The sequence below is a fragment of the Trachurus japonicus genome, chromosome 9 (assembly GCF_045865225.1).
Source record: "Trachurus japonicus isolate A0001 chromosome 9, Traja_1.0".
Taxonomy (NCBI): Eukaryota; Metazoa; Chordata; class Actinopteri; order Carangiformes; family Carangidae; genus Trachurus; species Trachurus japonicus.
Window position 1 is genome coordinate 30417491 of NC_140915.1, and position 22878 is coordinate 30440368.

General features: G+C 44.5%; 3 protein-coding genes across 5 annotated transcripts; 2 read left to right on the forward strand and 1 right to left on the reverse strand.

Moving 5' to 3' along the window:
• The first annotated feature begins 1248 nt into the window (after nt 1-1248).
• On the forward strand, nt 1249-15161 carry aebp1b (AE binding protein 1b). 2 transcript variants are annotated; one of them, XM_085787326.1, is made up of 23 exons: nt 1283-1427; nt 1622-2094; nt 3023-3193; nt 3287-3349; nt 4100-4513; nt 6255-6329; nt 6898-6963; nt 7249-7332; nt 8449-8520; nt 8622-8731; nt 9120-9259; nt 9353-9437; nt 9527-9671; nt 9770-9858; nt 10448-10571; nt 10882-11078; nt 11195-11371; nt 11615-11778; nt 12396-12871; nt 13280-13419; nt 13757-13856; nt 13976-14142; nt 14256-15161. In XM_085787326.1, exons 2-23 carry the CDS (start codon nt 1845-1847, stop codon nt 14637-14639), a joined length of 3693 nt encoding a protein of 1230 aa, XP_085643452.1. In that variant the 5' UTR covers nt 1283-1427; nt 1622-1844; the 3' UTR covers nt 14640-15161. The 2 variants fall into 2 exon arrangements, with proteins under 2 accessions (XP_085643453.1, XP_085643452.1); XM_085787327.1 differs by having other exon boundaries at nt 1249-2094; nt 4103-4513.
• pold2 (polymerase (DNA directed), delta 2, regulatory subunit) lies at nt 14903-18686 on the reverse strand. 2 transcript variants are annotated; one of them, XM_085787328.1, is made up of 11 exons: nt 18540-18686; nt 18129-18361; nt 17903-18024; nt 17684-17807; nt 17475-17589; nt 17192-17390; nt 16981-17061; nt 16173-16330; nt 15951-16078; nt 15766-15867; nt 14903-15609 (listed from the first exon to the last, which is right to left on the reverse strand). In XM_085787328.1, exons 2-11 carry the CDS (start codon nt 18352-18354, stop codon nt 15449-15451), a joined length of 1416 nt encoding a protein of 471 aa, XP_085643454.1. In that variant the 5' UTR covers nt 18355-18361; nt 18540-18686; the 3' UTR covers nt 14903-15448. The 2 variants fall into 2 exon arrangements, with proteins under 2 accessions (XP_085643454.1, XP_085643455.1); XM_085787329.1 differs by having other exon boundaries at nt 18535-18686.
• A 319-nt stretch (nt 18687-19005) lies between these two features.
• On the forward strand, nt 19006-20761 carry LOC146981790 (non-POU domain-containing octamer-binding protein-like). Its single transcript, XM_085787330.1, has one exon. It carries the CDS (start codon nt 19137-19139, stop codon nt 20457-20459), a length of 1323 nt encoding a protein of 440 aa, XP_085643456.1. The 5' UTR covers nt 19006-19136; the 3' UTR covers nt 20460-20761.
• Nucleotides 20762-22878: the final 2117 nt, after the last annotated feature.

Sequence of the window (22878 nt, forward strand, 5' to 3'; positions counted from 1 at the left end):
AAAAGTGTTTTCCAGCTAGCTGCTCCCCTGTGTGTGACTGTGTCCTCGCCAATTTAAAAAGGCCTCTGCTTGACCTTACTGTAGTCTGAATTATCTGCTGCATTCTTCACAGTCCCAGTCATATCCCTTATCACTGCATGCTGCAATACAGTTTACTTAAAATCAAATTCTCCATGGTCTGTTTTTCCTTTGATGGAAACTTTCTGTTTCCCTGCCCTCTCTCTGAGTGTATGAGCTGAATTATTTTACCAGGTAGGCCGATGTGTCTTTGCAGGCACTTGAACGGTTTCTCTTGTGTCCAGTGTGTCTGTCTTGTCTGAGAATGTGCTCAGTTTGAATCCCATTCACAGGGAAATGCTCTGATGACTGAGCAGAGTTAATAGGACTTCAATGGGCTGTAGGAGTGTTTTGATTACTCCACTTTATTCAAATATCAGACATTTCTGGATAATAAACCTCTTCTCATGGAAGAGTGCAGGTGACGATGGAGGCTTTTGGAAAACTGGCGCAAAAACTCGGGATGACGTCATTGCATTTTGCAAAGTGTCTGAATAAGCAGAGTAACATGTTGCCTTTTTTCTCGGGCAGATGTTGTAGCCTACTCAAGGTTAACTTTCCGCCTCCTTAATTTGAAGAATTTAATATGTGATGATAACACATACTCTGATTTTATTGTATTCTTTGGAGATTTTATTTCAAATGTTGTCGTTTCTGTCTGACATCTTCACCGAGAGCACAAAATAAACATCACCTCCAGCATTTGGAGTGCCTGACAGCCTTTCCAAACAGAGGAGGAGGATAAGGGGTGGCAAAGAAAACACCCCCATCTTAAAAGATTATAATTGTATCATCTGCTCAAACTATTCTGTATGCAAGTGTATATGTGCTCCTCCATGGCCCCCTTGCTTGCCATAACTTTTTCTCCAGAAAAGAAGAGAGCGAGCTATACACCACTCTGAGGAAAGAATGACTGAGCACCGCTGAGACGAGATGGAAAGCAAAGATTCACTCCCAACCAAAACAAGTCCTGGACTGAAAAAGAATTTATGTTCTACTCCTGCTTGTTTTCATTTTCTTTGAATTCCTCTCTCTAATGATTAGTGCTGTTTGATTTTGTTAACACACACACACACACACACACACACACACACATATATCCCTCTGTCCTCCCCCTTCAGCCCCTCTCTCCTCCTCCTCCTGTGGAATTCTATGTCTGAGGAGTCACTCCTCTCTCCTGCTGTTCTGCTTATTGGTGAGACTGCATGGGCGAGAGCTCTCCACCGAGGAATTCGACAGGAACTGCAGACTAAAGGAGCTGGCTTCTTTCTCTGACACAGGAGGTGCAAATCCTACAGTCTCATCTCCCTCATTGTCCCCCCCTATCATCTTCTGTCTGAGCCCTGCACCTGTTCTGACTCGTCAGCCAGGTGAGGGGGATCCTCTATCTTACTCTATTTTTTCAGCTGACCATAGCTGCAGGGCAATTAGGAACCCAGTCTATTCATTTGAGTGGGTTGCTCCTTTGCTCTCTCTCTCTCTCTGTCTCTCTGTCTCTCTCTATAACCCACCTCCCTTCCTTCCCTGCCTATCCCTACCCCCCTCCCACTCCATCTCTGTCTAGCCCAGCCTGAGTCTGATTGACACTGTGGCTGTGGGGACTTGTGGAGCCGCAGACATTTCACTGTTGGAGTTAAAGTGTGGATCACATGAAAAGGACACGGGGGAGGAAAGGGTGAAATATAAATCTTGCGGAGGACTGAGGAATTGGGTTGAGCGTTGGACAACTGAGACAGAGAGGTACAAACTCCAAACCAAAGGATTCTGCAGCTGGAAGAGCAGCAGGTATGAGAAGCCAGACTGTGGTTGTGTCTGTGGCTCTGCTGGCCCTGTGCTGTCTGCTGATACCCAGAGGAGGGGAGAGCGCTGGGGGGATCGTTTCTCTCCGACAGCCTGAAGGGGAGAAGCAGGCAGGGGATCAGCTTCAAAATGAGTCCCTGGATGACCCAGAAAGTGAGCAAGGAGTTGCAGAAGACCCACACCCACTGGCAAGCAGCAGCAAGGTCAAAAGAGACACAGAGGAAGCTGCGCAGGCAGGTGAGTGGAAAAAAACATCTAAATTTACTTATAAAAGCACTGGTGTGTTACACAGACGAGACTTCAAAGATGTTCAGGTGTGAACACACACCCATTTGGTCGCTGACAGCTCCAGCAGGCATGGGAAAGTCAACGTGCTGATCTTTCCCCTGCTACACAGCAGGGGATAAACAGGCAAAAGGGATTTTACACACGCCACACAAGAAAAGAAGGTCATCTTCCAGACAGATTTTTATAACAGTGACCTTTTCCCCGCCTCCGTAGCAGTAACTGCATGATTAATAACAACTCTGTTGTGCACTTAAGTTGGAAGCATGGGTTCCAATGACTAATACTCATAAGTGATAAACCTATTTTCTTTCCTTTCCTTCCAACTGAACTTCACATGTAATACACATCAGCTCAAAGTGGCTCTTTAATGAGTCACACCGATGGGTTTGCTCTTTTGTGGTAAGATGTTGCTGAGGTGAGAGTGATATGTTTATTAAGTATCTGGACATATTTTGTCATTTAAATGGAATTGTGGTTAATGGAGCACAACTAATGGAAAGAGAGGGAAGTGTTTTCCATGGAAGTGCCTCAGGACTCAGACAGCCTCAGAAGGAAATACTAATGGACCTCAAGCAGCCACTGAAATGCATCTGGCTGTCTGGATTTCCCCTGGCTGTGTTGCCTTTTGATATTGCAGGGAAGAAATTATTGTGAAATTTCAAATTCATTGCTTATCAATGACACAGACAAAGCTACAGATTGTAATAACATAAGCTTTATGAGTGGCTTTAGTACGCAATATGAATTTGCTTTCATTGATAAGCAAATTGGGACCTTATTGGTATTGGCAGACTGTGACCTGCAAAAAACACTGTTGGAGTTTATCAAGAGAGTCGTGAAAAATGTTCTCCCTGCTCATGTTTTTCTTATGTTTTAGGGCTTTTGCACAGACTGAGGAGAGCACCAGAGGAAGGCAAAAAGAAGAAGAAGGACAAGAAGAAGAACAAAGAGCCTAAGGACCCCAACGCCACCAAAAAGCCCAAAACTGACAAGAAGGGAAAGAAGAAGGACAAGCTAACAACCACAACTCTACCACCAACCACCACAGGTGAGGACAGAGCAGAGCAATGAGCCAAGTCTGAACTTGAACGACTTGGACTTGAATGAATGTTGTTAACCTTGTGTCTGTCAACTGCCTCAGCCATCCCAACTGAACCACCCACTGAACCTGAGCCGTACACCGACTACCCCTATCCCGATGTTGGTGAGTGACACATGCTTAGAAACTGTATGAACATGATTGGGGTGGGGTGGTGAGGGGAGGGGAGGGGAGGGGGGGTTAAACCTTTAATTTCAATTTCAAACTCCTCCATAGCCTGATTGATACTGAATTTGATTGGATCCCATGAAAAACTGCAACAGTCTATCCCTATTATCTCAAAATATAGTAACGGTTTGGAACAACCCTTTTCACCAAAAAGACAAAGTGTAAAGAATTTAAAGGGGAACTCCACCCATGTCACACATCAAAGTGTGTTTACAGGTCTGACTACTGTTTAAAAAGGTCACATAAACCATTTGTGGTCCAGTAGAAGCTCCAGACTCAAATTTGATTAAGTGCCAGATTTAGTTGGGATTAAACACTAAAGTCTGACAGAGAAAAAAAGATCTGGAGATGTGGATGCATAAATAAACATTTTATGTGCAAAACTAGCCTAAGAAGTGGAATTAGCTTTAAATTCATCATAAAAATAACAAAAGGCTGGAGTTTAATCATAATACAGGCCAAATGCTACAACATTTAAGATGAATAAGAACTATAAATCCCTTGAACAGGCACATGCTCTCTGCATATTGCAAAGTACAACTTTAGATGCCGACATTCCCCTCCAATACAGTTCAAGTTTAAGTTTAATATAGGTTTAATATAATCTACTTGAGAGCCATACAAAGGATATTTGTCCAGACATCTGAGCCTGCCATCAGCCAGTCTTTCCATCTGTTTCTCTGTCAGAAGATGATTACTGGAAACCGGACGATGACTATTGGGACGCTGATCCAACACCATCCGGGCCTCGGCCCGAGACTGAGACCACAGATCTTCCATATGACTACTGGAAGCCAGAGGAGGGAGACCCAAGTGCTCCTGTAACAGATGCCTATGAAGACTACTGGAAACCAGATGAGAAAGAGCCGTCCACCGCAGCGCCCGACGGGTATGACGACTACTGGAAACCAGACGAGAAAGAGCCGTCCACTTCAGCGCCCGACATCTATGATGACTACTGGAAACCAGACGAGAAAGAACCGTACCCTCCTGTGACTGATAACTATGACGCTTACTGGGAAGAGGTTCAACCAACGCCTCCTGCTCCTGAGGTTGATGGGAAGGTTGGGACAGATGACAGTGATTACTGGGATGCCACATGTATGTCTAAGCCTTTGTTTCTCCTTCCTTTGTGTAGATCAAGGATGTTTGTAGGGTGACAGTTGAAATGAGACATGACGAGCATGAGATAGATGAAGCAACAATGACCCCTGTGGTGAGACCACTGGAAGTCGTTGAGACAACAAAGAAACCAGATATGACTACTGAGACAGGGTTTCAACAAAATGAGGCTTTGAAATGTTATTTTAATGAAAAGAAAAATAGAGAATTTACTCAACTTTAGGACCAACTAGTTGTGTTGACCCTGTTTAACATATTCTGTCAGGGAGCTGAAATTTTACTGCATGTCAGGGCAAAGCATTTGCCCAAAGGAAAACCCAAGATTAATTCATTTGCTGGCTAATTAGCTTGTTGATGAGCTAAGCCAACAAGGCAACTAAGGTGACACATAGATCAGATTGATGGGTTTGTTCATCAGCATTATAACATATCAATGAAATAATCCTAGATTTTTACTCACCACAAAATAAGAGCACAGACTTCCCAGTGATTTGTTGGTCAGTTAACTGCACAGCCAACTATAGCTGTCTAATATTTACTAGATGTTGCGTTTAGGGACTTAGCAGAGGTAATGCCTTGCAGAGAGCTAGTGGATTGTGGTCACATCCACCTGTCACTCAAATTACCATGCCCACGATATTGCATAACTTTAAGCCCCAAGGTTGAAATATATCCTTGTACAGAGGTGATGAAGGAGGAAATTAACGATAGAGGCTAAAGCCGTGTTTTTGTACCAGGCCGTAAACGTGGTGATTTCTGCTGTAGAATTTGGTATTAACATGGTGATTCTCTTTTAGGCATTAAAGCACTTTTACATTCCCTTTACTTTTCAGCTTCAGAGGTTTTGTTTACTTGTTAATAGCCACATCAAAACGCAATAGATCCCAGCTTTTATTGTGAGACATCATGTAGGCCTAACTGTGTTGCAGGTAGAAAGAGTGATATAATAATCCTTAAATCAGAAGAAAGAGTTAAGTGTGCAGGATAACTGGATTTTTGTTACATTGTAAAGTGTGTGATTCATCACAAATCCTTCTGACTCATCCACTGTTGGTGAAGCAAGGGGATGGCTTGGTTTGTTGCCACTTTTTCTTTCTTTTTTTACCGGATTGTGATCTTTGTTTTCTTTTCTAGAGAAGCCTACAAAACTTGTAATCCAGTGCATTGTGAAAAATCAGTTAGAAGATGGAAATTCCTATGAAACTGTATGTCGACCACACAACAGATGCAAAAATGATACACTTTCATCAATGTTGCTGTGGCAACAGAGGATAGTTCATTGATTCATTGTGGCTAAAGCTGAAAACAGAAGACCAGATAGTCTCAGCAGGTCGCCGTACTGTTTCCAAATAAGGCTGAATAACGAATACCTGGTGACTAATATCCTGTACGTCATCCAGACTTCATGCTGAATACTTTTATTACAGTTACTATCTCCTCCAGCTTCTGACCACCTGAAGTCAGCAGTGACTTAACTAAATTTCCACAGGATCAGATGCTGGAAACAGTGTGTAGTGTAGCTCTGTGACACTCGTCTGGACCGAAACCGGACATGCTGTCATTACTCTGTGTTTCCAGCGTATGTACTGTACCTCTGCTCTTCCAGCATTTCCACTGACCCATCACATTGCTTTTTCTATTACATTCTCCTGTTTCTCAGTCCGTTCCTGACACAAGCAATCCCTTTGTCTGACCTTCTCTTTTCATTCCACTCTTGCAGTCGAGGCGCCAGATAATCTTCCGTTCCCTGACGGTAAACAGGTCAGCCCTGAAATCATCGTAGAAACTCTACCAGGTAACTGCTGTCACTCACACATTCAATTCTCATTCAATCAAAATCCATCGGTCTATAGGTAAATTTTCCAATTGGTCAGTTGACTTGTTAGAAATCTTCACTTTAAGTTGAGTTGCAGATGTCCATACCATCTGTGCCTTAAAACTGGGGGCAGATGAGGGATCAGGAGCTATTCAGCACATGGGAATAACATTATAGTGAGTCTATGAACTAACCTGCCCCACTTTTCAAACAGGAGTGGGTGGATTTGCTTAGTTCCACAAGGTCAACAAAACTTTCCACAGTTTTGTTGCAGAGTTTAAGAAAAATAGCCCCTGCTTTCATATTACCACTGTGTTATGATTCTTGTAAACGCAAATTAAAGATTTAACAACTTAATTACATGGTGGGTGTTAAAGTGGCATCCAAACAGAGAACACTTGTTGTGGTTGAATAAATCAGGGCTGTACTAACCTGTAAAACTTCTTAGATTAAATTATGTAATCTCATAAAATCTCACTCGTAGTGTGGCGGTGCCTCTAAGTGAGTCGTCTGACTTTGCGCTTGTTTGTTTTTTTCTTCTACACAGATGAGCCCACAGCCACTCCTCCCTACGAGGGGACGTGGTATGATGACTACGATGAATATGGAATGAGTATGGACACATGCACACACACACAGACACACACACATACATATACACAAATGTTTTGTATTAGACCCACTGGTTCTGCCAACAAAGCAAACAAAAAAAGAGACAAACAGCAGCCAGGTCAATAACCCTCCAGACTTATAAAAGATCCTTTGTGTCCTTTTCACTATTTATGGTTCCTAATGTCTTATGAAAACTCAAAAACATGGACATACACTCCTGGCCATGGGGCTGGCGTGTTTAATGATATTGCAATAACATTATCCATGATTTTTTCATTTCCCACAGGGAGAAAAGAGGACGAGACTGATGAAAAATGGATAGAGAAAGAGAGAGAGAGAGCAAGGAAGGAAAGAGAGAGGGAAGAGAAAGGTAAGAAAACCCAGATGTGAGTTCTTCTTATATAACACAACTCTGCACTCTCATGTCAGACTACATGAGACACTCTGGTTGCCAAAGCAAGGAACATGGGCTGTGACCTAAATGCCAAAGCAGTAACAGATAACAGCTCAAAGGTGCTAGCTCGCTCCCTTGGATCGCACTTCTGTTTATAAAGGAATGCAGATGTGATTTCTGACCAGGCGAATGGCAGCAGGACTTTGGTACTTGCTTTGACTTGCATGATAGGGACAAAAGTTCAAACTTCCAAAACAAAATGGAGATTAGGCTTGTAAAAAAGAAAAAAAAAAGTTGAGAAATCTCTTGTGAGCTGGACTGAGAGCAAAGAGGGTGAGAGGGATTAGTGTGAGCGATGAAGTAAAGAGACAACAGGAAAACATGTGATGCAGGAGTCTGAAGTATTCAAATCACATTCAGCTCTTGTTTTCTGCCACGTGTCTGCTGCGTGCACTGAAGTTGCCTGGTGGCTGAGGAGTCAAGCCTGGAGCCAGTGATATATAACACTGTCAGGGCCGGTGTCAATAGGGCACTTCCTGTGTGCACGGATCACTGCAGATCAGAGTGAAAAGCACAAGTTTAGATGTTTCTGATGGTTGTGAGTTACCTTATCTGCAACACTGGGCCATGAAAGCAGACAAAAGTGTGACTGCACATACATGTATCGTGTGTATGTTTATGTGTGCTTGTGCGTGTAGGACATGTGCAGTAGGCGAGTGATTTTACAACACTCCTCCACTGTCGGTAAGACTTTTGGCAGCCATATTATAAACTAATAAATAATGATAGTGATAGATGGGATTCTTCTTCAATAGTAAGCTCTCTGGGTCAGGATGATCTGAGTTTGATCACAGCACACTTGGACTTGGGAGGAAAATCCCAACATCTGGGTTGTTTTTTTTTGTCTCTTTTACCGCTCTCCAGCTCCCAGGTCCTCTCAGGGGATTCTTGGCAAATGACATTTTCAAAGATAATGATGAGTTCCTAGATGATTTCTGGGCAGAAAGAGAGCGGGAGAGTGAGAGAGAAATATATATACCCAGCCAGGATACAGCAATTTATTTTACATTGAGTTTTGCTGATCTCTGCCAGCGAGAGCGGAGAAGCTGAAGGAGGCAGAGGAGCGTGCCAGGAACAGACCACGTGTCTTCAAAGAGCCAAAGAGTAAGTTGACATCTGTTTAAATCTGGAGAACATTGTATAAGCTTTGCTAATACACTTAACATGACGTCTGATTCCTTCTGTTGTGTCTGTGTACGTGGCAGAGTGTCCTCCCCTCGGTATGGAGTCCCATAAGGTGGAGTCAGATCAGCTCACAGCCTCCTCCATGTCTCAGTATAGTTTTGCACCTTCGAGGGCACGCCTCAACATGCAGGTACACAATCAGACAAGGACTCGCTGGTCTGGACACTTGTATACACCACAGCCATCACTTACACACTGCCAGGCCTTTGGAATAAACACCAGCTACCACCAGCCACATGTTGGAAAATAATTACTGCTATTACAAAGTCTGTCACTTCCAGCAGCTGCTTTGGCAATTTATGTTCAACAATCTTAATAGTCATGAGAAATGTCTTAGCAGCTAAGCAATTAACTGGGTAGACACATCTTCTACTGTTTATCACTGCTGGTTTCTTACACAGTGCGATTGCAGAAGCTGTGACGTGCATGCAGAGTGTGAATTTACACAAGGGTACAGTAGATGTGCAGTGTGTCACTCAGTCAAAGGCAGCGTGTGCTCTGGCCTCTGTGATTCCCAGGGCTCTGACGACGAGGATGACATGAGAGGCGGAGCGTGGTGCGCAAACTCCGAGGACAGAATCCACTGGTTTGAGATAGACGCTCGCAAGGACACAGAGTTCACCGGCGTCATCACTCAGGGACGAGACTCCTCGAATGGGTAAGGGCGAGTGCACATGCAAACACCTGAATGCACCTCCTTATCTGTTCCTAAATTCAACATGTTGCCGGCGTTGTTGTTGTCTCCTTACAGGACCGACTTTGTGACGTCCTACTTCGTGGCTTTCAGCAATGACAGCAGAGAATGGACCACCATCCATGATGGATACGCTGACTGGGTGAGTTCACCTACATTCATCCCACTTCCCTGGGGACTGTGCGTGATGTCTCCTCTGTTTTTCTCTGACTCACTTTCCCTCTTGTCCAGTTGTTCTTTGGAAACAGTGATACGGACACTCCGGTGATGAATCAGCTGGCAGAGCCCGTGCTGGCCCGCTACATCCGGATCATCCCCCAGAGCTGGAATGGCTCTCTGTGTATGAGGCTGGAGGTCCTTGGCTGCCCCGTGCCTGGTGAGCTTCACACATTAACACACACATACATGCACATGCACTGAAACACACACACACATTAAATTAATAATGTATTTTTGTTCCCCTCCACCTCACAGATACAGTTGCTGCTCATCACAGGCAGAATGAAGTAACTCCAGTGGATTACTTGGAGTTCAAATATCACAGCTACTCAGAAATGGTTTCAGTGAGTAGTACCCCTGCGCATGGGCCTCTGAACATCATCTACAGGAAATCCTCTATTTTTCCAAAGACTAAAACAAAACAATTTCTAAGGAACAATTAAACACAGAACCAGCTTCTCTAGTCCACTTGAATGTAAAATGATATTAAAAACCACTGCAGGGAACTCATTTTCTCACAATTATTAGTATTTCAACCAGTAGAGGGCAATAATAAGCTGCTCCATCAACAATGTGGAAATGTACTGTAATTGTAAAGAATAATCTGCATATAGTCTGTTTCAATGTATGGAAGCTGTGGAATAGCTTGCCATTGCACGTCAGACATGCTCAGACGTCCTCTCCAAAAACTCACTTATTGCCTTTGGCTTTCAAACCTACAGGGAGTTCTAACTTGACCTGATTATCTTATGTCTATGTGTATTAATGTCATTTTAGTGTTGCGTTGTTGTATCTTTGACTATAGTGTATCTTATATTTCATATCATTTTGGTGCTTTACAGTTTAGTATTGTAAAGCACTTTGTCTGACCCAGACCAGTTTTTAAATGTGCTATCCAAGTAAATGTGACCTTGAGCTTGAATCATCTCACAGCTTATGAAGTCAGTACACGATGAGTGCCCCAACATCACCAGCATCTACAGCCTGGGCCGCAGCTCCAAGGGACAGGAAATCATGGCCATGATCATCTCTGGCAACCCCACAGAGCACGAAATAGGTGGGAAAATGTTGTAACCAGCATGAAACAGCCAGATAGAACTGTTTCGTTAAATTGCTAGTATTGCATTATATTTCACAATGCTCTCGGAAGGGGAAAAATGAATGTTTTCATTCAGAGCAGATGTGAAACCAGCTGTTTTCTCTGATTTTTTTAAACACTGAAATGCTGATTGGTTGAAATTAAAACCTGACGACTGTCTCGGCGGCACCGCCCGTGATTCCAGGAAATCCAAATAAACACCAGGTGGAAGTCAGCAGATTATGGTCAACAGACACTCATCCACTGTCTCTTCCGTCTGTTTCCACAGGTGAGCCGGAATTTCGCTTCACGGCAGGTCTCCATGGAAACGAGGCGGTGGGTCGGGAGATGCTTCTGCTTCTTATGCAGTACCTGTGCAAAGAGTACAAAGACAGAAACCCCCGAGCCCAGCGGCTGGTGGAGGGGATACGCATCCACCTGGTGCCCTCACTTAACCCCGACGGACACGAAGAAGCTTTTCAAGTGGTCAGTGAAGAGACTCGGTTTATGATGGAAGTGGGATGAAGTGGGAAAAAGGGAAACAAACAGGAAATGCCAGTGAATCATAGCTCACTCACTTTATCCAATTTCTCCCCCTGCAGGGATCAGAGCTGACCAGTTGGACCACCGGACACTTCACTGACAGCGGCTTTGACATTTTCCAGAACTTCCCAGACCTGAACAGCATCCTCTGGGATGCTGATGATAAGGGCATGGTGCCCAAACTTACCCCCAACCATCATGTCCCCCTTCCAGAAAACTTTGAGGCCAACAGCTCGGTAAGAAGGAGAGTTCTTTGCAACTCCGTACTCAGAAATGCTGAGGAATAAGGCCTCCATTTGTGGACAAAAATTGATAACACTCTAAAGTAAACACACTGCACTTTCAAGTGTTTTTTTTCTACGATAAAATGTTTGTACGAAAACATCTGGAGTGTATCTTATGGCAAAAGTCATGGCGTCCTGTTCTTACATGGTGCTTCCCTCGACTATCTGTGTGATCCCATTCTTCTTTTGCTCCAGATTGCTGTGGAGACCAGGGCCATAATCTCCTGGATGAAAAACTATCCATTTGTGTTGGGTGCAAACTTCCAGGGTGGGGAGACAATTGTGGCCTATCCTTATGACAACTTGCGTCTCAACAAGCCCGCCCAAAGCCAGAAACCCCACAGCCGCAAGAAGAGACAGTATGACTTAACTCTCTCCCTCTTTGTTCTGTCCTTGTTCCCCTGCTCTACACATGTCTTTCCTTCCTTTCCCTGTTGTCCTCCTGGGTCAAGGAAGGAAGGAAGGAAGGAAGGACGAAGTGAAAAAGGAAGGAAGGCAGGCAGGAAGGACGAAGGGAAAGAAGGAAAGAAGAGATAAGGAAGGAAAGAAGGACGAAGGGAAGGAAGGAAGGACTAAGTGAGAGATTGGAGGAAAGAAGGAAGGGAAAAAGGAAGGTACGATAGATGGAGGGAGGGAACAGATTGGGTCAAAAAGGAAGGAAGAAGAAGTAATGATGAAGGGTACAAAGGAAGGAAGGACTGAAGGAAGAGAAAAAGGAAGGAAAGAAAAATGGAGGGAAGGAACAGATTAGGTCAAGGAAGGAAGCAGAAGGACGGACGAAGGAAGGAAAGAAGGAAGGAAGGAAGGAAGGGAAAAAGGATTGTGGAAAGAAGGAAGGGAGAAAGGAAGGAAGGATGGAGGAAGGGAACAGATTGGGTCAATTTGACCCAGAAGGACAACAAGAGGGTTTTCCTTTTTCCTCCTGCTGTGGCTACGGCCAAGTGAAAGAGTTCATCATAAGAGTCATTTCTTACAGGTATGAGGAGGACGGGTTTGATGTGACCGAGTGGGGCAGGGGCTACCATGAGGAGCCAGAGGAGGACTGGAGAAACAGGGGCTACGCGGAGCCAGAGGAGGATCGGAGGGGTCAAGGCTATGAGGACCACGGTTACGACCATCATGGTTACGACCGTGGCTACGAGCGCGGCTATGACAACGGCCACGAACGAAGTTACGACCACGGATATGATCAGCACGGTTACAATCAAGGTTATGGCCACAGAGAGGAAGAGGAGGATGACAGAGGAAGAGGAGGTGGAGGCTACCAATACGGAGAGCCTGAGGACGAGCCTCGAGTTATCGCTGATGAGTCGCTCTTCAGGTGGTTGGCCGTCTCGTACGCCTCCACGCACCTGTCCATGACACACAACTTCCACGGCTCCTGCCACGGGGGAAACTCTGCAGGAGGGCACGGCATCGTCAACCGGGCTAAATGGAAGCCAATCACAGGCAGTAAGTGGAGGCAGCGCCGTTGTAGAGGGGAGAAAGGTGATGATAATTCTAGGGGACCAGCGACCAGTGGGGCCCACAAAAAACCCCAGTAGTCTAATCTTTGTATGACTGAATTATTCTGCATAATATGACCCTGACTAATACTCATAGTAATGCTGCATTAGCATCAAAACAAAGTAAATAAAAAATGATAATACACACTTATAGTCTAAGAAAAAAAGTGGAAAAGTCAGGGGACAGGGGCCCACTTTAGTATTCTTTCAGGGGCCCAGAATTCCTAGCAACGGCCCTGAGTGGAGGCCTGCTGGCCTGGTTTAACCGATTGCATTTGTTTATGACACACCCTGGTGGACAATTTGTGCGTTGCAAGCTCTAGGTTTTACTGATGGGATGTGTACTTCCCTCTAGGCATGAATGACTTCAGCTACCTGCACACCAACTGTTTGGAGTTATCCATATTCCTGGGCTGCGATAAGTTCCCTCATGTGAGCGAGTTGGCACAGGAGTGGGAGAAGAACAGAGAAGCAATGCTCATCTTCATGGAGCAGGTCAGTAGCAACAAACACAACATACAGACGACAACCCTGAAGAAGTGCTATCTAGTCATCAAGTTACAGCACAATAAGACAATCTGACCAGTTCAATTTACCAACCAAGCCCTTTCATATCTGGTGGGACAGTTTTATGGGTCAAAGTAAAAGAAAAAAAAAGACTCTGGTGATAGCTCCCAGAAATGTAATAAAATAGCAACAATTTTGATCTGAGAGGATCTTCTGTCAGTTTCTCTAGTTTCTCTGTTTTTTTTTATCCACCAGCTGTGAAAATGTTTTGGGATGTGTGAACTTCACAACCCCCTCTCAGCTACTGTACTCTCCCTCTGTCTAGGTGCATCGCGGCATCAGGGGCATCGTAAAGGATCAGCAGGGGAACCCCATTGCAAACGCCACTGTGTCTGTAGAGGGTGTAAACCACGACGTCACTACAGGTGTACAGCCCTTCCTGTCTTCACCTCCCTGAGACTCATCCAGTTTTTAGTCAGCAGATTAAAAATATAACATAGTTGCTGGAAGCTAAATGTCTGTCCTCTGTCCTCTGCTGTTATAGCTCCAACAGGAGACTACTGGAGGCTGCTGAACCCAGGGGAGTACCGCGTGACGGCTCGAGCTGAGGGCTTCTCCCCTGTGACAAAACTCTGTGTGGTGGGGTATCAGTCAGGAGCAACCACCTGCAGCTTCAACCTGGCCAAGTCCAACTGGGATCGCATTAAACAGGTACGGCTTTGCCATCCATCCACACCCGATCACCCTCCCTCCACCCCAACCTACCCATAATACACGTCAATCAAAAGTACGTCATACAATTTAATGTCTCAATTTATCTGCAGATTATGGCCCTAAATGGAAACAAGCCAATTCGACTGAGCTACAGCAACAACAGGGTCCACTATCCAGCTGTTGTTAATGGCAACAGACGTGTGGTTGACAACAACAACAACGGATATTCAGAGAATTCACGACTCACTGCCGAGCGACAGAAGAGGCTCAGGATAGCTCGTCTCCGTCGCCTTCGGCAACAGAGACTAATGAAGCTAAGGCCAACAACGACGTTACCCCCGACGACAACAACACCCACAATTCCCACAACACCAGAAACCACCACCTCCTGGTACGACTCGTGGGCCATTATGGAGGGACAGTCCTCGACGCCTGGCGGGTTCACAGACTCCATCCTGGATTATAACTACGAATACAAGATCGACGACTATTAAACCAAACACGCACAGCCTGTTTCTGTAAACATCTGTCCTCTTCTACTTGTAGTTCTCACTGCCTTGTTGTACTTGGAGCAGGTTGACAAAGAATGAAAAGAGGAATCCTGTCTTTGTATGACATCTGAGCAATGGGAATGTACAGAACATCTATAATAATTGTGTAAAGATAGTGTATCTATTACTTAACACTTGAAGCAATGACTCTTCACAGAAATGGACCCTGTTAATGAATGGTATCATCTCAGTTTGACAGTTCGCACTGCGCTTTTCCTGACTCATTGTCTTTTTTAATGAAGAAATGTTTATTGTGAATGGACATTTAAAAAAGAAAAAAAAGAAAAAAACATGACATGTTGGCAGAAATATTTTTTACAGTATGAACAGTCACTAACAGTGTGTAAAGCATTTATTAACAGTCGGTAACAGAGTCAGAGGAGGGACGGTGTATTCTGTCGTATTTCCTCAGCTACAGCTGGAATAGAGGAGTTGTTTTTCAAATAAAGGCTTGTTAATAGAAAATGATTGTGATTTCTTCTTTCAGCACCTTCTGTGAACACTGATTTCTAATTTTAGAGCAGAATACTGAGATATCAGTGCTGTTTATGCTCTTATGGTCTTGTGATGAAGCTCGCCTTAAAAAGGAAACACTGATGCAATTTTCTAAAGGCAGTTTGTTGACCTTCGTGATACCAGACAGCAAAAAGACTGCCATTCTTGGCCCCATGTAGATCTGATTAGACTCTAGCCAATACATGAGTAGTGTCCAAGACGTCTCAGCATGTTGTACTGTGTGTGGTTATGGACCTTCAGTGACTGATGTTCATTTCACTTTCCTCATCTTCGTCAGCAGTGAAGGCAGAGAAGCTGACTGGCTCACATTCAAGAGTGCGTAAATTGACCAGACAAGCCGTTTGGGTGCTGCTGAACTCTGGGACAGTAACCAACAAGACTTCCTGGCCATCAGCACCTGGCAGGGACAGGAGAAGAAATACACTGAGTGACTCTAGTATAAGGGAAACACTTCAAATAGAATATGCTTGAAATAATGTAAACATGTTGTTCATTTGGAGTGTGAAGAAAAACCTTAATCAAGAAGTTTTCCTTAATGTTGCTCCATACTGACCTTTGATGAGCTTGGACCCAAAGGTTGGGGCGTTGCCACTGAAATAAACGTGGGGACACTCTTCCAAGATGAACGGGTCTTTTTGGTAAAATGGGTAACAACCTGATCAACAGAAAATAGTGTGAATCATTTGAAGCAAAATCATCCAGAAAGTTTGTGTTTTATTATGCATCGACTTCACTAACCGAGTGTATCAGGGGCCGTAGGGGCCAAGTGTCTGAGCCGTAGCGTTTCCTCCAGTATTTCAAGGTGACTGTCCATGCTGCTGTACTTTTGAATGTCAGAGACGTTCTGTCCTGATGTCCCCAGGAACCTTTAGTGGACGCAAACAAGAGCAGAGTCCTATAAGCATGTGTGTGCATTTAGTTTAGACAGAGCAGACAGTGCATGTATGTGACAGTGCTGACCTCACTCCATCAATGTTGGCCTGGAACGGATTGGACGCCAGCTGTAGAGTCGGGTATACTGAGGACAGGGGGAACATGCAGCGGTGGAGAGGCTGTTGTGGGAGGGTGTAGTTGGTGGGGTCATACTGGCCCGGCATTACATCCACTGGAACAGAGGCCTGGAAAAGGACGGGAGTGGCATGTAACATGACATTGCATTATGAGTGTTTTTAAAAGTGGTTCTCTGAAGTTACAGAATAAGTCATATCTTCTAATTTCTTTGACAATTTATCTGTCACTGTCTCATCAATTACTTTGTCTGTACAGTGTCAAAAAAAAAAAACATCCAAGTGCCCTCCTTAATGTTAACTCATTGTATGTCATTCTCAAAAAGTAGTGAAAACATACACTCAGTTGGACGTTTATGAGGTGCTCCTAACTAAAACTAAGGTGTGGTCCTTTTTAAAGGTTATAATGTTTGAATTCAAAATGTTTCTGGCAGGTAATGGTTCAACTTTCTGGTTATTTTGGGAGCTGCAGGTTGAGGTGAAATTAAACAGTTTTGCAATATTCAGACAAATGTTTCCACTATTCTGTCCACACCGTTTACATCAGTGAGGGAAGGATAAATAACATCTCTGTACAAAGAAATAGAGTTCAACGCCTGAACATTATTGCAGCCTCCAAAATACACAAAGTGAAATTAACAGATTGCACACTCGCTGCACACTAATGTTCCAGGAGACTTGGATTTACTGCAAAGTTTAAACTAAGTGGACATAAATGAACTGCCTAAGTCCATATATGTGAGGAGCAAACATGGACTCACCACCAGCTGAAGCAGCAGCTCATCCAACAGACGAATAGCCTCCACACTGCCAGCCTGAGACTTCTTTGTGAGGTATTTAGCCTAAAAACAGAGAGAGGGTAAAATAATACTTGATATTTTTACATATCTGATCCCCTCTTCACTGAGAAAGTAATACTATAAACACAATCAAATGAGTGCTAAGGTTAAACCCAGGTCTAGTTTCTCTCACCTTCGTTGATGCATCCTTGTCCTGAGTATTTTGGCTCAGGAGGTTTCCAGCCAGCAGGACCCTGGAAATTGTTGCTGCTCCACTCTGCTCCCCCTGGTCACCAAGCTGACCGGTTACCATGTCAACCAGCAACTGCAGCCCCAGCATACTGTCGGCATGAGTACTGCCAAGACCCAGTCCCGAGGCCAGAAGCACAAACCTGAATGAAGACAGACAAGGTCTTTAGACTCCATTATCACAGACAGCTGGGATTTAGGTTCTGTGGTTGTAGCTGTGTGTTCACCTGTCTGAGCTGAGTGCAGGTCTCGCTGACTGCAAAGGGAGATCAGCTGTGCAAAAGTCCTCAACTGTGAACTTTCCGTCGTTCCTCTCAGCTCCATATATTGCAATAATACTACCTGGAGGAGAAAACAGAAAATGACATACAAGACATGCATCCAATAACGAGTTGATTGTGATGCAACATCCTTAAAAAAAAAAAAAGGTCCTGACCTGTCACACACTTGTCTCTGTTGATTTTGCCTTCAAGTTTAATCCTCTGGAGCTCATCCTCAAGTATCAGCTCATCTGTGTCACTGATGTATTTGGTTCGAGCTGGCTGAGGCAGCAGGTTGTGCTAAAGGGGAAAGAAAAAAAACAGAGGTGATGCATGGCACTTCCAGGAGAGCCGATTCAGGGAGTCTGCTGGTAAGATTCAGCCTGTGTCCCAACCTCCTCACTGATCTCTTTCAAAATAGATGGCTGCAATTCCATACGCTTGAACAAGGTGCCCACAATGCAACACTGCTCTCCTGTCTGAAGATCACACAACTCCCTGATGACCACATCTGATCCTGGCAGAGACAGAGCAGGGCGACAGATGAGTACACACATGAACGTATGAACAGAAATGCTTCCCCACAACCCACATAAAGGTTTAAAGATGACCTGTACTTACCCCACTTCTGCCTGGCTCTCTCTGACAGCAGGGGCCTCATCTGCATGAGTCGTGCTGCATAAATATGAGCATACTGACGACTGAAGCTTCTCTCCCCAACTTTGTAGCGCTCGGCGCACGGATTGTAGGCCAGCGACGTCCTCTCAAACACCGGCCCCTGGTCGTCGGAGGCAGGGCGGCAGAGCAGAGAGGAGCCCTCCTTCTGGGCGCTCAGCTCCGAGAACATGACTGTCCTGCAGCAGCGAGAGGAGAGGTGAGCACAAATGTATCATAACCTTTAGCTGGCGACACGTTGACTGCTGATTTTAACAACCTGACAAATCTCATGTATTAGTCCGACGTCAGTGACAGCCGCCTGTGCTCCTTCAAAACATGTCGACTGTTAAGTAGACAAGATATTCACGACCTTACCCTTGCAGGAGGAGAGTCGGACTTCAGCTGTTGCCCGTGTTAACTTAGGTATTAAGTTGTATTTTATTTTTATTTCCCCCTTTTCTTTATATTTTGTCCCGTGCGAGCGAGCCAAAGATGCAATTCCCGCGAAATCACCCGCTCAACATATCGGAGTTTTCAAGACGCGTGCGTGTTCTCGCGAGAAAAACGCAGCTGTGGTACCGCAACACAAAACACACAAAAAACAAACGTACAACAGATCATCTACATCAGCGTTCACTGGAAATGAAACACACTTACAGACATCGCGGATGCTATTACTTTTTTGTTTGTTTACAAATAATAGGCTGGTCCAGTGCATGGATGTATTATGGTCCAGTGTCGAACTTGTTTGTTTGTTTTTTCCATGGATGTATTAGGTTTTTTCTCAGCGTCGCACAAAAACTACGTCATACGTTCATATACGCACGTCGCGCTACGGTGAAGTCACAATAGCGTCGCGGCAGCACGCAGCCTCGCCATTTTCGCAGCTCTTTGTGCGCCACTATCTGCTAAGAGTTTGCGTGTTTTCCTTGATCGGTTCCTCGACCTGGGATTAACATTTCGTCGCCAAACATGCAAGGAAACAAAGGCCCGCAGCAGAACCACGGCCTGAACCGCCCGGGAGACCAGAAGAAGCCCGGGGGAACAAACACCAATGGCCAGCAGCCGGAGCCGAGCGAGATGAACCCCAACGAGGCCTTAACCCTGGACCTGCACAGCTTCAGGAAGCCCGGGGAGAAAACCTTCACCCAGCGCAGCAGGTTGTTCGTGGGAAACCTCCCAACCGGAGTCACCGAGGAGGAAATCGAGAAGCTGTTCGCCAAGTACGGAAAGGCAAGTGAGATCTTCGTCAACAAGGAGAGAGGCTTCGGCTTCATCCGGCTGGAGACCAGGATCATAGCAGAGATCGCTAGAGCCGAGCTAGATGATACTCTGTTCAAAGGTAGACCCATACGAGTGAGGTTTGCAACACACGGCGCAGCTTTGGGTGTGAAGAATCTGCCAGATTTTGTGTCCAACGAGCTGCTGGAGGAGGCTTTCGCTGTCTTTGGTCAGATAGAGAGAGCTGTGGTCATAGTGGATGACAGAGGGAGGCCCACAGGGAAAGGCATTGTGGAGTACACCTCAAAGCCAGCTGCTAGAAAGGCTCTGGATAAGTGCACTGATGGTGCCTACCTTCTCACAGCTTTCCCTCGCCCTATTATAGTGGAGCCTATGGAGCAGTTTGATGAAGAGGAGGGGCTGTCAGAAAAACTCATGAACAAAAACCAGCAGTATCACAAAGAGCGTGAGCAGCCACCTCGATTTGCTCAACCAGGCTCCTTTGAGTACGAGTACGCCATGCGCTGGAAGGCCCTGATGGAGATGGAGAAGCAGCAGTACGAAATGGTGGACCGCAACATGAAGGAGGCCCAGGAGAAGCTGGAGGCCGAGATGGAGGCGGCCAGACACGAACACCAGGTGATGCTGATGAGGCAGGACCTGCTGAGGAGGCAGGAGGAGCTGCGGAGGATGGAGGAGCTCCACAGTCAGGAGGTGCAGAAGAGGAAACAGGCCGAGCTCCGGCAGGAGGAGGAACGCCGGAGGAGAGAGGAGGAGATGAGGATGCGCAATGAAGAGATGATGAAGAGGCAGCAGGAGGGCTTCAGAGGCAACTTCCCTGAAAATAGGGAGCAAGACATGAGGATGCATATGGGCGGCCATGGGATGCCCATGAACAGGAACTCTCTGGGTGGCAACTCTGGTCCTGCCAACGCTTCTGCCATGGCTGCTGAGAATACGTCAATGATGCCAGGGCCAGGAAACAACAACATGTCCGGGGGCGGTCAGGGAGGCTTCCCCAGAGGTCTCCCCGGGCCCGGAGACTATGGACCTAATAAGCAACGTAGATTTTGAATCGCATCAATTTTTGTTTTCCATTTTCATACTCACTGTATTTTGAAGTTCAGATAGTGAGCATTGCTTTTGAACTTTGAAAATTGTTGCATGTGTTTTTTTTTTTGTTTTTGTTCTCTTTTTTAAAACTTTATTTGTACTTTTGGATTATGTTTTAGTACTAAAATGTCCAAACTCTCCAAATGAGCCATGTGTTTTACATTATTTCTCACCTTAATGTATTTTTCATAGGGATAGGAAATGTTTTTGTCCTGGATATGTTAACTTTTCTGGAATAAATTCATGATTCCCTAAAAAAAAAATTGTTTTATTAGAACAGTCAGACCCTCACCCTCAATGTCTTTCAAAGAAGTGTGTGGCAAAAGATTTCACCTCCTTGGCACTGATTAAACTAATACATATTTTCTCCACGATGGTTTGACAAAGCATTTCTCTCTACCTTACATTATGTGCCTCCTCACTGCTCTCACTGATTACAGTATTGATTTTAACCACCACACTGGCACAGCCCCATAACCTGATTCCAGGGCAGCACATAATGACTACAGTATACTACTATTATACTAAATAATCTCAGGGGAGCTGAGAGAATACCTTCAAATGTGACTAAATCTTTCACAATGTCACACTTAATTAAAAAACTGCTGTGATACCTGTCTCTACATGCAGGACATTTCTCACATGTCATGATATTTTACAGCAGGAAATACTAGATGTAATTCAAATTAGTAATGGCTGTACCTAATACATTTAGGTGTGTCACTGTTAAGGCTTATTGAGGCCCAGGGGAACAGGCACCTTCCCTGCTATAGCAACAGTGTGTGTGTGCCTAACGCCCCCTGGTTTTTATTGATGGCTCCGTGGAAAATTCACTAACTGCCCGACCAGACAGGAGTCATTCTCCTAGCCCACAGGGATCACTGAATGAAGATTAAAGTTCATGCCCACACACTAAAGTGTAAAGTGACACAGAGGGTGATGACACCGCACTAAACTAACCTGTTTTTATACAGTTTATGATCCAGACTTATGAGCCAGAGGGAGGGGAGGAAGGAAGGAATAGGAAGTTGCTTTGATTCAGACACATGTTTTCATGTTATTATAGCTTTTTGTATATATACTGGTGTTGTCCAGAAAGAGAGAAGGTGCATTTGCATGTACAGCTCAATTGTCTTAGACTTTGAAGGTTAGAGTTCATCAGTCTCAGCAGAGTACAATGCAAATATCTAGTATCGTGTCAGCTTGCTCCTGGTGCTGATTTCAGCAGCACTCTGTTGTAATGTTTGCTTACCATCACACACAACTTGTGTTTAAGTTTCATGAAAACTCCTCTTTCCACATGCATACACTTTTTGACCTGTCAAGATGAAACCCAAATAAATTAAAAAAAAAAAAAACACCACGCAGAGAGAGACTTGTTTGTAAACACGGGCTATGATGATGAAAGCCCACTGAAACTGAATAGACTTACATAATAACTAAACAGCTGCAGTGTGCTTGTGGGTCAACATCTGCTCAGCAAATTCTGATACAAAAAGATGCAGTCAGGGACATATTAGTGTGATACTGAGAATCAAAAGCAGAATCTTACAGCTGACCATCTTGAATATCAATCATCCAGCTATTCAATGCTTTATCAACCTCCTTTAATGACAGAGGGCCCAAGGATAATTGCAGATGTTGTGTCGGAGTCCAAAATGTCAAGATAACCTGACTCGCTCCACTATCCAGCCAGAACAATAAATAATGGCTGACAAGTGCTCCGCCATAAATAGGGGAAAGTGTTTGTTATCTGGAGTTGAGATCAGCAAAAATGGTTTAGTTGTGTTCTTTTAAACCCTCTGCACACTGGAGGAAGGACTACAGGAGATTTTCTACAGCTCTCTCTGTGTAAGGTGTGTCTTTTTTTTTAATCAGTCATGAATCTGTGGCTTTTGAGCCCCCACCAATGAAACCCAATGACTTAGCAGATTAACTTGCAGAATGATTTGTTCAATTCATAATTATGGGTAATTAAAACAATGTATCATTAGAAATAATAAATACAATTTATACAAGTAACTTAGACTTTCAGCCTTGTGGATAAAGGAGAGTTTTAACTAACTGCCAGGACCTCCAGAGATAAATTATTTAGCATTACATTTTATCAAGTTTTTCTGTGCTGTTAACCACAGAAAAATGTAACTAAATCCACATTCATCATTTATGCAATATGATGAGGAAATGCTAAGCACACAACATTTAAATGACCCATGTCTCATTATCAAATTGTGCAATGTGTATTGAAATAGTATAAAAATAATGACCTTTTTTGAGAGTGTTCAACAAAAATAAGGTATGGCCTCATTGCCGCTGTAAGCGTTTGGCCTGAAACCCTCAGAAGGCCAAGCCAATCAGCGTCGCCGCTGTGATTGACACA

Excerpts from the sequence above, each read along its gene's own strand:
- LOC146981790 (XM_085787330.1), top strand. The coding sequence starts at position 19,137 with ATGCAAGGAAACAAAGGCCCGCAGCAGAACCACGGCCTGAACCGCCCG.
- pold2 (XM_085787328.1), bottom strand. The coding sequence starts at position 18,354 with ATGTTCTCGGAGCTGAGCGCCCAGAAGGAGGGCTCCTCTCTGCTCTGC. Across the intron at positions 17,590-17,683 it reads CAGAGACAAGTGTGTGACAG|GTAGTATTATTGCAATATAT; the intron begins GTCAGGACCTTT and ends TTTCTCCTCCAG. Across the intron at positions 16,079-16,172 it reads GCCAACATTGATGGAGTGAG|GTTCCTGGGGACATCAGGAC; the intron begins GTCAGCACTGTC and ends CGTCCACTAAAG.
- aebp1b (XM_085787326.1), top strand. The coding sequence starts at position 1,845 with ATGAGAAGCCAGACTGTGGTTGTGTCTGTGGCTCTGCTGGCCCTGTGC. Across the intron at positions 3,350-4,099 it reads CTACCCCTATCCCGATGTTG|AAGATGATTACTGGAAACCG; the intron begins GTGAGTGACACA and ends TTTCTCTGTCAG. Across the intron at positions 12,872-13,279 it reads ATGGAAGCCAATCACAGGCA|GCATGAATGACTTCAGCTAC; the intron begins GTAAGTGGAGGC and ends ACTTCCCTCTAG.